Raw genomic sequence first — 15,387 nt, 5'->3', positions numbered from 1 at the left:
GATAGATAGATAGATAGATAGATAGATAGATAGATAGATAGATAGATAGATAGATAGATAGATAGATAGATAGCGGGAGAAATCGATAGATAGATAGATAGATAGATAGATAGATAGATAGATAGATAGATAGATAGATAGACAGACAGACAGACAGACAGATATATAGACATATAGATAGATAGATAGATAGATAGATAGATAGATAGATAGATAGATAGACAGATAGACAGACAGACAGACAGATAGACAGACAGACAGATAGATAGATAGATAGATAGATAGATAGATAGATAGATAGATAGATAGATAGATAGATAGATAGATAGATAGATAGATAGCGGGAGAAATCGATAGATAGATAGATAGATAGATAGATAGATAGATAGATAGATAGATAGATAGATAGATAGATAGATAGCGGGAGAAATAGATAGATAGATAGACAGACAGACAGACAGATAGATAGATAGACAGACAGACAGACAGACAGATAGATAGATAGACAGATAGATAGACAGATATATAGACATATAGATAGATAGATAGATAGATAGATAGATAGATAGATAGATAGATAGATAGATAGATAGATAGATAGATAGATAGATAGCGGGAGAAATCGATAGATAGATAGATAGATAGATAGATAGATAGATAGATAGATAGATAGATAGATAGATAGATAGATAGATAGATAGATACTTTATTTATCCCGAAGGAAATTTAGGAGACATTGGCTTAAATATGCTGTAATGATTAATATCTTAACTAATGTAAAGAAATAATTACTTGTACTATTATTTACCTGTACGAATAGTATGTGTATTGTATGTGTTATAAACATACATACATGTTATAGCCAGAAAACAGCTTCATCTTATATTTTAACATAAGAAATCTATAAGGCATGTCTTTTTTTTAACAAACTTCTTTCTTTTTTTTGTGTGAAAAACATTAAAATAGAATACATACTGCTACGATGGTCGGTGGCGTCGCTTGCTCTCGTGTTTGTGTGGGGACCACTGGAGCTTCAGTCACCTGCAAAATACTCAATATTAATATTTATATTCCAGAAGTTATTTGATCCTCCAGAATTTCCCAAACCTTAAGGAATCACAGTCACTCCACATTTTTTTGCTTCTGTCGATCAAAAGTTTTAGTAGAGAACCTTGTTCGATCCAGACCTTTTCCGCTCAGTCTGAACCAAAACAGCAGATGTTAAAACTGCCTTAAACCACAAAACTACCAAATCTTGGAACAAATGAACCATGGTCTGTTTTGTCCCCAGTGTAAAAACACTTTCAGACCAATTACAGGAGGTTCAGATTGGCTATCGTCACACATTAAACAATTAAGAAAAATCTTCTACAAACCAATCGACTAGACACCTAGTAAAGTTTATTAGTGCACTAAATTCTTTTTGGTCACTAAACTGCAGTGTAAAACAAGAACTAACAAGAGCAAATATCAAATGTATAATGTTAAAAACACATTAACTTTAGTTCTGACTTCTGTTTATCAGGTTTTATAAATGCGCTAACTTTCGTGGAACAAAAAACATGGACTGGCTGTTCCGCCTCCCCACCCTCCCACAGATTATCATTCCTTTAAGCCATGATTATACATATACAACATTCTGAAAGCATGGAAGGGAAAGAAGCATGGGGTTATTATGGTTTACAGTGGCAGAGAGTGATGAGTGAGAATAAACAGAATAAAGAGAATAAAGAGAAGTGAGGGAATGCAGTTCCTCTGTGGAGCAGATTAAATCTGCAAGAGCGAGGAGTCAATAGTCAGGTAAGAGCGATTTCTGGATCTACTCAAACTAAGCTTTGCTGTTAGAGCAGTTTTAAATAGCAGTTAGTGTCTCCACTACTCTACGGTCCAATCCCATTTCACCCCTGGGTCCTATAACGTATAGAGGTAGGGTGTATTGATTATTTTCTGGATAGACGGTAGGGCTGCACGATATATATTAAATCATCGTCATTGCGATGTGTGCATGCGCAACAGTCACATCATAGGACGTGTGATGTCACTTAAGGCAATTAAATCAAACACAACATGTTGCAGTGTTTTGATTCTTGACACAAGAAGAAGTAGATACACAGCGCTGTCTCTGTGTCTGTGTGAGTGACAGACTGCTGCTGCCTGAGAAGCGTAAACAGGAGGTAACCGCATGGCCTCCATCCACATGGTTGGGCACGTGCTTGTAAACATGAGCATGTGTGTAAAGCTGTGCTCCTCAGTCCAGCACAGTTTAGCAGTGCAGATATTTCCAGTTACAGATGAATTCACACTTTTAATCCCAGAAAAACAAACGCTCTTATTTACCTTTTAATAAGACGTTTAAATGCTGATTAAAGGGCAGATTACTGTTGTTTTGCTGATTTTCTCTGGTTTTGAGAGCTCAGTGCTGACTCAGACTCAGCTCTTGATTGGCCCGGACGCGAGACAGCGCACGAGCGGGGGGCGGGGCTGGTGATGGTGATGTCATGGGCCCTGCATTGTTTAATATTGCGATATATATCGTTAAAAAAAAGAACATTTGAAATGTAATTTTTTTCCAACATCGTGCAGCCCTAATAGACGGGTAGGGTGAGATGTTTGGGCTATATGGTCTCCAAGCAGAGATTTTACAGAGGAACACTCCAAACGGAGGGTTATAAGCAATCAATAATGCATTGTAGACCTTTTCAGATCACTAGTAGTGAGTCTCAATAGCTTTTTAAATCTTCCAATCCACCTTAAATGGTTAATCAGTTACTTGAGACTGCTGTATTTAAGGTGGAATAGGGGAATAATAAGGCGATTAATAAGGCAAATACCGAATTTTAGCTCTGCAAGAATTTAGCATTAGCGAGGTTCCCGAACTTTACTTTACCACTCTAAGCTCTGAAACTTGAAAACGAGGAGTAAAAACGAGGAGAAATGGGATTGGTCCTACAACGCCACAAGTCCACACAACAAACCTGAGCGTCCCATTTGCCGTAAGACTGTGTAAAGCCCTTTGTAAAAGTGGAGCCTACATCCTTTTTTATCTGGACATCATAAAGAGAGCGATAACTCTCGCTGTCTCTAAACGGAGAGACGCACGGCTGCGGCGTCACTCTCATTTCCACAAACTCGTATGATGGAGGCTTGATGGGTTTGATGATCTTTTGAGCAGCAGCAGTAGAAGAGAACTCTTTCTGTAGAGTGGCGATAGCAGAGCCTGCGATAGAAACCTGACCAACCCAAGGAGAGCAGTGTTACCACCACACTTTAAAATATATAACAGAGTTAATACAGAAACAATGGTGACTTCAGAAGATCTATTGTTAGAGATCAAGAAATATGGGCTATAATCTGGAACATCAAGCAAAAACCTCAACTCCTAAGACTTCATTTGGAGCATTTCTATTGGTTGTTTCATTATGAAAAAATTCAAAAACTACAAAAATTGTAGATAAACGTTTTTTAAGCGACCCTGACAATAGTTGTGTTTAAAAAATCCTAGGCTACACTCAAGGTAGGTCAGATCCTCCAGGCTGGTACCAATTCAGTTTTTCTCAGCAGATTTAGACATATCCATCAGTTTTTACGTTTTTAAGATCACAGTTAACTATTGGCTAGAAGGACCATGCTAACACCACAATAGGGTGTGTGCCATTTCGTATTGTACGCTATAATATCGCCAACATTTTTAATATGGTGAACGATATTATACGATATCATCACATCAGGATTCTACTTTTTTTACTGCTTTTATCAAAAGAAAAATTCACACTGTTCTCATTTCCCATTATATATCTACTAGAGACAGATTATATCTGTCCAGTATAATTTATTTTACTTTAATCCTGAATATATGGAGATATATGGAGTGCATTATTATTAATATCATGACATTCTGGATCATTGACTGATACAAATGTGATAAAATTATTGAATTTCTTATGTATATGTATATATTTATATAAATAAATTAAATTTTCATTTTGTTGCAGTAGAGAGTGTCAGTATTGTATTGGGAAAACACCATGATATTATTTTAGGGCCATATCGCCCACCCCTATGCCACAACAGCAATGCCAGTGAAAGCCCTTAGCTAGCATGCTAACACTGTGTTAGCAATATCTGATAAGCCCACTCACTAGTATGCTAAACCTGTTTTAGCGATTTGGGACAACCTTGGTCATTGGTGTGCTAACACTGTGGTAGCGATGCTTTAAAAGCTTTATCGTAGCTATGTTGGATGCTAATGTTCGCCAGCATGCTAATGCTACAATATCAATGTTAGAAGAGGCTAATGTGCTAATGCTACAGTAGCGATATAGCTAAGCTAAGAGCAACGTAGCCGACCTTGACTGCAGCCTAGTCTTCATAACTACGTATATAGCAACTATATAACTTAAGAGTATTTCAGTAAAGTGAGAAAAATCTAACATGATTTTAAGGAAATTTTCAACATAATACAATAGTTCCATTAAATAATCATGAAATAATAATAATGTATTAGAAGAATAAAGGCAAGCGGTGACTCATGTCTGTGAACTCTTAACATTTCATTCTATTATAAGAGCATCACATGATATCTGCTATCTCTGAGCTGAGCTGAGTTGAGTTGAGTTAAGCACCAACCATGGTGCCAATTCTTCTCAAGTTTACCTATAAATAACACTCTATACTCAAACAGTATTCTTTACATTACTGACTCAAAATCAGCTTCATCTCGTCATGTGTTAGATGAGCAGGATATTCAATTTTTAATACATGGCATTTCACGATAATTACATTATATATATTTATCATACAATAAATGTATATGAGCTCAGTAATATGTGATAATGGTGATATTGGTCTATATTGTATATGTGTTTATGTGTATATTTGTTCACATTTATAACAGTAAAACTGTGTTTTAGCCATTCATGCTAAATAACCAATCTATGTAAAATGTACTTTAGTGGTTTTTTTTTTTTGCAAAGTAGTACATTTGCAATATACTTTAAGTGTATTAAAAATGATGTTTAAAAAACATACACATACTTAAATCTACTTAAGTTTGGAGAAGTTGTACGAAAAAAGCACCTAAAAGCACAACGTAATGTTTTTATGTTGTATTTAAATATAGCTTAATACAATTAAAATACACTTAAGTATGTATTTAAGTACATAATTCAATTATAAAAAGTATGTACTTTTCCATGTTAAGTATACTCAACATGCGTCAAAGTTAGTACATTTGAGAATAAAAGGAGGATTAAAAAAAGTATAATTGCTTTGTTATGCTATTATTGTTTTATTGTTATTATTATTATTATTATTATTATTATTATTATTATCATTATTATTATTATTATTATTATTATATTAGTAGCATTTAATGATCTTAAAATGACAATAATATAATTAATCGCAATCATTTCTGGGACGATATATTAAATAATAAAAGGTTTACTGTACGATACTGATATAGTTTTATAGCTGCTTACCTCGCGACTATGATCTGGTTTAGGAACTGTGACTTTTGATACTGTGAAGTGTGGAACAGGTGATGGAGAAAGGCCAGAATACGCCTGGGATGTTATCTCTTTAGTTCTTTGCATCTAGAGAAACCCACACAGTTAATATACAGCTATATATAACAGTTACACAATATGGGCAAAAGTATTGGGACACCGATTCATTCATTGTTACTTTGAAAAATAGGTTTATGTTTGTTTAGTCTGCTTTATAGAGTCTATTGATTCTATTCTATTGGTGATACTACAGATGCTACAGGCATTTGACACACTGTGTGTGTGCATTTGCACGTCTGTTTTTCAGCAATAAGTGCAAATTAAAGTATCTAAATAATGCCTGTTTTAGAAGGGGTGTCCACAAACATTTGGACATATAGTGTAAAATTTCATACATCAAGAAAACCACTTATTTTAATTATTATTTGTATTTAGTTTTACTTCTAACTAGTATCTCTAGTTACTTCTAGATCTCCTCTAACCTGAGTATCGTGGTCCATGGCGATTGCGTGGGTAGAAGTGGATAAATGCATCGTCTTGGTTTTTACGGTCTTAGAAGAAGCTTCTAGTTCAGCTTGTTGGTTTATTTCAGACTTTAGGAGTCTTTCTTCCATCTGATCACCACCAGCCTGCATAAAGCTGCGTGAAAAGCCTTGGCCACCAGTAGAAATCACTGCAACTGCAGCTCCAGCAGAAGATCTTTTCCAGTCCTGAGCACAAGAAGCCTTGATTGATAAGACTGAAGTTCAAGAGGCGATGGTTGATAAGACCATCTTAGGGAAGAAGGAGTCAAGACGTTTTGCACATACATTGAACATCATGTCAAAATTGACAAAAAAAGTGAGTAAAAGTGAGTTTTAAAGCCATGGAAAAATGGTACTCAAACATTTTTACCCAAAATTTATTCTCCAAAATGTAATTTTAGCCAGTTTACCACTTTTTTACTAGGACTCCCCCAGTCAGTTAATGAAAAAGTATTTGCTTCCATACAGATTTCTTACTGCTATTACTCCAAAAGAGCATGGACAACTCATCCAGGAGGTCCCAAAAGAACACTTGCCTCAGTCGCCAAGGTCAGTGTTCATGACTGAATCACAATGGGGAGTGATAAGAGGGGAGTGAGCGCCACCTACTCCTACTGTACCCACCCACGGAGAAACAGCATGATCTACTGTACTCTCTCTCAGACTCCGGCTGCTGAGGGAAAAGCAGTATGATCCAGAAATCAAACTTTCAATCTCAGCTGGCCATAGTATCACTCTCTAATGAGTACCATACTTTGGTGAGTTATTGGATTTTGCTGAAATAGTTCAATGATAGGGATGCACAGAATATTTGGCACCAGAACATAATTTTTTTTTCTGAAAAAAAAAAGAGAAACGACTGATTTTATTTTAATGTTCTGTTTTTTTAAAGCACAGGCAGCAGCTATTTTGTTTATTTAATTGTAAAACAAAGGTCAAATATTAAATTTGTTTAAAAAATAATAAATTTCGGTGCATCCCTACTTAAAACAACCACAAAAAATAAAATCAAATATGACAGTGAAAGACAATCCATGCTCAAAATTCGAAGCAAGGTGATGAATACGTAGAATTAATTTAATCAGTGCTAAACCAGTGCACGAGCAGTAGGCGTGACCACAGTGGCATTTGGCAACAACTCTTCAAAGTGCAAAAAAGTGACAAAAAAGTGATAAAAAGTGATAAAAGTGCCCAGAAATCCACATTATTCTCACTACCTCGTCCAGAACAGCCCCGTTTTCTGTCTCAGGGCTGCTGTCCTCATCAACATCATACTCATCATCACTCTCAATAAACTGCTCTTCTTCTGGAATCATCACGGCTGTAGTGTCCTCAACATCAGACATCATCTATATTTATCAGATACGTGAAGCACAAAGATGGCTCAGCTTATAAGTATATTATTTATACAAAACTATAGGGCTGGGTGATATGGTAAAAATACAGCGCTGGAAAAAAATGAAGAGATCACTTCATTTTCTGAATCAGTTTCTCTGATTTTGCTATTTATAGGTTTATGTTTGAGTAAAATGAACATTGTTATTTTATTCTATAAACTAAAAAGAGCTTCATTTAGAGCTTTCAGACCTCAATTAAGAGTTCAGAAATAATCAATATTTGGTGGAATAATCCTGGTTTTTAATCACAGTTTTAGTTTTTATGTATCTTGGCATCATGTTCTCCTCCACCAGTCTTACACACTGCTTTTGGATAACTTTATGCTGCTTTACTCCTGGTGTAAAAATTCAAGCAGTTCAGTTTGGTGGTTTGATGGTTTGTGATCATCCATCTTCCTCTTGATTATATTCCAGAGGTTTTTAATTTGGTAAAATCAAAGAAACTCATCATTTTTAAGTGCTCTCTTATTTTATTTTTCCAGAGCTGTATAATATATATATATAATCTGTGGATGGGATGCTGTACCTCCACTTCATCTTCACTCAGTAAGGTATTATTAAAAGTGGTCGTTCCTCCATTAGAGAACTCCACGAGTTCAGCACTGCTTTCAGCATCATCCAGCCACTGCCCAACGCTGCTCTCATCAGTAAGAACTGCACCATTAACAGCATCTGCAGCTTCACTCTCTGAGTTTACGTAAGACTGTGAAAACTCAACGCTGTTTTCTCTAAAGACGTTCTGTTCAGAATCATTCATCTACAAAACAATTATAATAATAATATTACAGAATTCAACTGATCAACTGATCAAAGGAGAGGAATGAAGATGAAGCGCAGGAATGGAAGGGAGTGATGGAAACATTGAGAAAAGTTATAAGAAGAGAAAAAAACGATCAAAACGATGATCTGAGCCAGGGCTGCAACGATTATCCAATATAATCGATAATATCGATAATTTAATTTTTTTGTCAACTAAAAATTGTATTGTAGATTAATCGTTCATTTGCAACAGTAGTCTCGTCCACGGTTGCATCTCTTTTGTCTGTCCCTGTGTTTATCCTGTGTCTCCTCCCCTGTTGCTCACCTGTACAATTGTAGCTCCACCCCCTGATCCCAGGTGTTTCCTGTTTCCTGTCCTTGTCTGCTTGTATAAAAAGTCCACATGTACCTGTTTCCCCTGTTTGTGGTTATGCATACAAGGGGACTTTTTATGCAAAAGGACAAGAACAGGAAACAGGAAACAAGAAACAACCTGGGACCAGGGGGCGGAGCTACAAAAGAACAGGTGAGCAGGAGTCAACTCAAATTCTGCAGGTTTGAAAATAAAGACGTAAAAACTAGGCAAACATAACGAAACTAAAGGTTTGGAGGACATTAACTGTTTGATCTGTTTTTTAAGAAAATATTGATTTCATTTTTTTTTTATATTTAGTAAGTGCCAATTTTATGATTGTGTTCATTATATTTTGACACTAGCAGACTTACTTAAATATGTTTTTATATTTTCTTTTACAATTACAATTATGCTTTTCAGTAGTGTTATGTACCGGTAATGTTCCTTATCAAACATGAAAGCTTTTTTATTTAATGCTTTAATAAAAAAATCCTCTAAGATTTAGTGATGTAATGTCAGGCAGAAAATTTACAAAAATCATATCCCGGCCTGTTAAGGGGTTAAATCTCATGTTCAGCTGTTTCTATCGCTTTTAGAGATAGAAAACATAGCATAAATAATTGTTGACTAATCGATTAATCGACTAATCGGAAAAAATAATCATCAAATTATTCGACTACCAAATTAATCGTGAGTTGCAGCCCTAATCTGAGCTCAGTGAAGGTAAAGATGAGGTAAAAGCAGGGTGATGGGAAAGCGCACAAGCTGCACTACCTGATCTTGTAAAGATATGAACTGTTCAGAAGACCAGGCCGTCTCTGCGCCGGACTGATCAATAGTATCGCAGTGTGGCCGGACTCGAACCCGAGCCTGGTCCACTGCTGCCACCACTGTAGCGACAGCAGTAGATCTCCCGCCCGACTCGTGCCGGCCCTGTTCACAGCGTTAAGAAGGGGATGCAATCAAACAACCAACAACCTCAATTAACCCGTTCAGATTCAGTCAAATCCCCTCAAAACCCAACTGTTCTATACCAGAAACTCAATACAGAGAGAGTATAGAGATGCAGTTCCCAGAAGTTTAACACTAGAGGGCGCTCACACTCACCTCTTTCACAGGGACAGGCCCCTCCCACAGCTCCTTCTGGACAGGTGCTTCCTCTGGGGCTCCGCCTTCCCGTTTCCATGGAGGCAGAACGTCAGCACCTGGTGCTACCTGCTTGCGTGTAGTTACTGGAGACTTCACGGGTCTGATTAAATGAAAACAGACAGAACTGTTATAGCTATGAAGTTATGAATGTGGGTTTATACAAGAATTTTTATTGTAATTATTGTGTATATATATATATATACAGCTCTGAAATGTCACTAAACTAAATGTAATAAATGTCGGTCAGTGTAAGATGTGACAAATAGTGCATAAGTGTATTTTGTGTATAACAAAACAACAGAAATGTTTCAAATTAATATTGCTATTATTAAAACACATAACAATATACAGCTCTGAAAAAAAATAAGAGAGCACTTAAAAATGATGAGTTTCTTTGATTTTACCAAATTAAAAACCTCTGGAATATAATCAAGAGGAAGATGGATGACCACAAGCCATCAAACCACCAAACTGAACTGCTTGCATTTTAACACCAGGAGTAAAGCAGCATAAAGTTATCCAAAAGCAGTGTGTAAGACTGGTGGAGGAGAACATGATGCCAAGATGCATAAAAAAAACTGTGATTAAAAACCAGGGTTATTCCTCCAAATATTGATTTCTTTTTCCAAAGTTGTATATATTTTTTGTTATATATTGTTTGTATGTTTCTTTACAATTCTATTCTGTACTCTGCACTGCTGAAACACTGCAGATTTCCTTGCTGTGGGTTTAATAAAGGATTTTTTTATTTTACACAGGGTGAAGTCTCTTACCTGACAGGTGAGGGGGTGGGTGCCTTGACGTGTCGGACGGGGGAGGGGGACTGGTGGCGAGCAGCTCCGATCTTGGACACGGCGCTGGATGGAGTGGGGGATTTGGAGGCGGGTTTCGGGGGAACGCGGGGCGGAGTCTTGTGGGCCAAAACTCCTCCCACAATGTCCACCTCCATCACCGCCGTCGCCTCGAAACGAGCCTCCACTTTCTGCAGAGCGAGAGACGGAGTTACTGACGAGATACTGATATTACCGGTTCATCTCTGCTGGATCAGAATCAGAACTGAAGAGCGTTTAGAGAAGTCGATCCGACATTTTATTAGGAACACCTAGGCTAACAGAGCTTCAAATCTGACAAAATCATTTACATCTAAATTCCTATTCATTTCAATTACTTTTACCTGATTTTTGATTAACTCGAAACATTCTATGGCATAATTAATGGTTTAAAATGACAAAAATATCGTTTATCGCAATCATTTCAAATAGCATCGTGACAGGCCCAGTTAGGGTTTAACCACAACACAAAATAAACCTCTTCTGACACCAATCTCTACATCTAAACTAAAAATCACACTTCAATACTGTTACTGTTTTTCAGGATCAATACAGTATTACCAAAGAAAATACTGCAATATTTCAATATATTACACACACTCTTACCTTTTCAACTCGGGTTTGGCGAGTCTCAACTGTCTTAGTCTTCTTAGCAGGAACCGCAACCTCTTCACCTACAAACACAATAATAACAAATATAATTTAATATACACATCATAATATCATGGGCAATATGGCCCTAAAATAATATCATAATATTTATTGGTATTTTAAATAACGATAACGATAATCTTGGCTTGGATACTCTTCAAAAATACACTACTGCAACAAAATGAAAATTAAGTTTTATTATTGCATACAATACAGGTATGATCTGGTACACCTCTAACTGAGATATGATTTTTTTTTTTTTTTTTTACAAGAACGTTATCAGATTTACAGTAACAGAAGTCAATGATCCAGAATTATTAGTCATGATACTAATAATAATAATAATGCTACACTCCAAATATCTCCATATATCCAGGATTAAAGTAAAATAAATGATACTGGACAGATATAATCTGTCTCTAGTAGATATATAATAGGAAATGAGAACAGTGTGAATTTTTCTTTTGATAAAAACAGTAAAAAAGTAGAACCCTGATGTGATAATTAGGGGTGGGTGATATGGCGCCATATTTCAGGGTATAATATAATTTACCATATTAAAAAATGTTGGAGATATTATTGCGTATGATACGATATGGTAAGTAATCAGTAATCAGATTAAATACAGGACAGGTGTTTGAGAGCAGGTCCGGTACCTTGAACCAGCAGTTCAGCAGTAGAGGTGGCGCGTCCGCTGCTGTTAGTAGCATTAACAGAGTAAGTTCCAGAGTCTTCAGGGAAAGCCTCGGCGATCAGCAGGCTGTAAAGATCTCCCTCCTGAAGGATCTGGAAGTCGGCGGAGCTCTGGATCTCAGCTCCCTCTCTGTAGAACTTCACCACAGGTGTAGGGATTCCTGTTACACGAACGTCCAGTCTCACTCGGCTCCCCTGTCTCACCGTCAGGCTCTGTAGTCTCTGAATGAAGGTAGGTGGCGCCGTTTCCGCTGTGGAGGAAACCAGGTGTTAGATCCTGCCTGCTGATCCCACCCAGAGAGGTGTTACCCCCCCACACCTGTCCTGTAGGCACACCTGTAGAGTGTCCCAGATCTCACCACCCGTCTAATTAACGACCTTAATCTAGGGAGTTCTTAGTTCTACTTCATTTAGGCTACGTTCACATTAAAAATGGTCTGAAATGTCACTAAATTAAATGTAATGAATGTCAGTCAGTGTCAGATGCGATAAATAGTTCATCAGTGTATTTTGTGTATAACGAAACATCAGAAATGTGTTTTAAATTCATATAGCCATTATTAAAACACTTCTTACAACATACAGCTCTGAAAAAAAATAAGAGAGCACTTAAAAATGATGAGTTTCTTTAATTTTACCAAATTAAAAACCTCCGGAATATAATCAAGAGGAAGATGGATGATCACAAACCATCAAACCACCAAACTGAACTGCTTGAATTTTTACACCAGGAGTAAAACAGCATAAAGTTATCCAAAAGCAGTGTGTAAGACTGGTGGAGGAGAACATGATGCCAAGATGCATGAAAAAAAAAACTGTGATTAAAAACCAACCAGGGTTATTCCACCAAATATTGATTATTTCTGAACTCTTAAAACTTTATGAATATGAACTTGTTTTCTTTGCATTATTTGAGGTCTGAAAGTTCTGCATCTTTTTTGTTATTTCAGTCATTTCTCATTTTCTGTAAATAAATGCTCTAAATGAGAATATTTTTATTTGTAATTTGGGAGAAATGTTGTCTGTAGTTTATAGAATAAAACAACAATGTTCATTTTACTCAAACATAAACCTATAAATAGCAAAATCAGAGAAACTGATTCAGAAACTGAAGTGCTCTCTTCATTTTTTACAGAGCTGTATGTATAGAAACCGTTAGTCTGAGGGCTTCAGCTGCAGGTAAGTCTGTACCTGTAACCAGCAGCTCGGCGGTGCTGGTGGCTTGTCCGGCGCCGTTGGTGGCTCTCACAGAAAATCTCCCGCTGTGCGCGGCGGTCACGGCGGGGATCCTCAGAACAGCGCGGCCATCGCTGAACGAGATCTGAGCGCCGGGCAGAGCGGCAGCAGTAAGAACCTGGCCATCACGGAACCAGCTCACCTCAGGAACTGGAGAACCTGCAAGCAGGAGAACCTTCTCAACAACACGTCTGCTTCTGGAGCTCAGGGTTTACATCAGTTACAGATACAGAGTCACTATATTACACTAGAGTTTTATATAGAAAACATGTAGAAAATACGATAAATAACGATAACTTCTACATAAAAACGTGTCTTCAAACTGAAAACATCAAAGCTAAGTTTTAACTACAGTAGATCTGTTACAGTAACTATATTTAATATACAGTAGATAATATAGTGTCTCAGAAATAATAGAGATAAATTATTACTAATGTAATTTAAAGAACAATGTCGTAAACTGCTTGAATTTTTTTCCGCTAGGGGTAACATAAGGTCACCCAAAACTAAAAACAGTGTGTAAGACTGGTGGAGACACAGATATAATGCTAATATAGTAGCATAATAATAATAATAATAATAATAATAATAATAATAATAATAATAATAATGCAAGAAAAATACTACCTTTTAAAAGCAAATAATAAGCATTCAGACACTGGAATTGGAATATAAATATATTTATATAATGTAATTATCGTCACAGGCCTAGTTTTAAGATACAAAAGATCAATTGGATATTTTTGTAAATTTTAAATTATGAAATTGCAATTAAAATTAAAATTCTTTTTTGATTATTTTTATTAAAAAAAACTATTTCAGCTAAAGTAAATGTAAAAAAAATAAATAAATAAAACACATAATATATATATATATATATATATATATATATATATATATATATATATATGTAATGTGAGATAATTTATAATTTGCAGCTATATTTTGATAATTAATGCTCTGAGCACTTGTTTAACATTTCTCCAGTTCTGTAGAAGACGTACATAAAATTATATATAAACAGAAAAACTTCTTACCACTAACTTGAGCTTCGAACGTTGCAGCACTACCCTCAAGTGCCACAACGCTCTGAAGCGGTTGTGTAAACGTCGGAGCCTGTGTTGTCATGTTGGTAGGCACCCTGAAAAAAATAAAATATAAAAACAGAAATAAAGCTTTAAAACACTCGTACATTTCCAGTTACACAGCATAAATTAAATGTTTTTGCTGCCAGAAAAAAACCTGTATCTCACTAAATTCTCAGTCATTTGGAAGCATTATAAATTGCAATGTATAACACAATTTAAGCATAATTTTATATTCAAGCATAACATTCAGATCCATTTGTATATATATATTTAGAATGGACAAATAGAAATGCCCCAAAACAGGAGCTTTAAAAGAGAAGAAAAAAAACATTTTAACAATGGAAGTCAATTTTGGAGCATTTCTGGAATTGGAATTGTATTTATTGGGGAAAAAAATAGATTAAAATGGATAAGATAAATAGAAAATGCTCTATTGGTTTATACAAAATTATATGTGGATACATTTTAAAGAGCCACTGCAGGAATCACATTGTGTCAAAAATAAACAGTAATCGCACTGCTGAATTAAAAATTATGATAAAATGTGACCAAACCAATAGAAATGCTCCAGAATGGTAACTTTACACAAGCAGAAAAAAACACAGTAGCTTTTAATGGAAATCAATGAATGTTTTTCTTTAATTCTAAGTAAAATTTTAATGTTTCTATTTGGACACAAAATTTTGTCAGATACACAGGATATCAAATATATCAAATATATGAAACAAATTGAAGTCAACTTAAAAAGCAATTGTAAAGCATTTTTATTGGTCCATTTAAAACAAAATTTGGGAACATTCACATTGTGGCAAAAATAATATAACTGTGAATACTTTTTAAATACATTTTGGCAAAATATAAAGAGCACCTGTTAGATTCACATAGTGCCAAAAATATATATTTTTTTATTTTGTAAATGGAAGTCACTGTTAAAAGTAATTTTACAGGACAGCAGTGATTTATATCTGCCACACAGCTCTGTGAATACCAGCCGTCTATTTCAGGTACTGAGAATTTAACTGACCAATCACAGAGCTGCCCCTCACCCCTCACCCGCCACCCGTCACCCCACCCCACCGCCACCTGCCACAGGACGTCCTGTCATCTGAGAGATCAGAGGCTCCAGGGGGTCTGAGTGTCACAGCGACCACCAGAGGCTCACAGCGCCCACCTGACCGACAGCTCAGAGACGCTCGGG

At 36.0% G+C, this 15,387-nt stretch overlaps 1 protein-coding gene across 1 annotated transcript in view; it reads right to left on the bottom strand.

Moving 5' to 3' along the window:
* The window catches only part of ttn.1 (titin, tandem duplicate 1), a 203,143-nt gene that overhangs the window by 184,319 nt on the left and 3,437 nt on the right, over positions 1-15,387 (bottom strand). The window contains exons 2-14 of the mRNA XM_049485137.1: positions 14,139-14,242; positions 13,057-13,260; positions 11,829-12,116; positions 11,128-11,195; positions 10,465-10,673; positions 9,650-9,791; positions 9,317-9,475; positions 7,955-8,185; positions 7,249-7,380; positions 5,990-6,217; positions 5,481-5,594; positions 2,976-3,230; positions 976-1,041 (exon numbers count right to left, since the gene is read on the bottom strand). Coding sequence (XP_049341094.1) covers positions 976-1,041; positions 2,976-3,230; positions 5,481-5,594; positions 5,990-6,217; positions 7,249-7,380; positions 7,955-8,185; positions 9,317-9,475; positions 9,650-9,791; positions 10,465-10,673; positions 11,128-11,195; positions 11,829-12,116; positions 13,057-13,260; positions 14,139-14,229 — 2,187 coding nt within the window. The 5' untranslated portion in view covers positions 14,230-14,242. The remainder of the gene's footprint in view (positions 1-975; positions 1,042-2,975; positions 3,231-5,480; positions 5,595-5,989; positions 6,218-7,248; positions 7,381-7,954; positions 8,186-9,316; positions 9,476-9,649; positions 9,792-10,464; positions 10,674-11,127; positions 11,196-11,828; positions 12,117-13,056; positions 13,261-14,138; positions 14,243-15,387) is intronic.

The sequence above is a fragment of the Astyanax mexicanus genome, chromosome 11 (genome assembly GCF_023375975.1).
Source record: "Astyanax mexicanus isolate ESR-SI-001 chromosome 11, AstMex3_surface, whole genome shotgun sequence".
In the NCBI taxonomy this organism is placed as follows: Eukaryota; Metazoa; Chordata; class Actinopteri; order Characiformes; family Acestrorhamphidae; genus Astyanax; species Astyanax mexicanus.
This window is presented reverse-complemented; position numbering and strand designations above follow the sequence as displayed.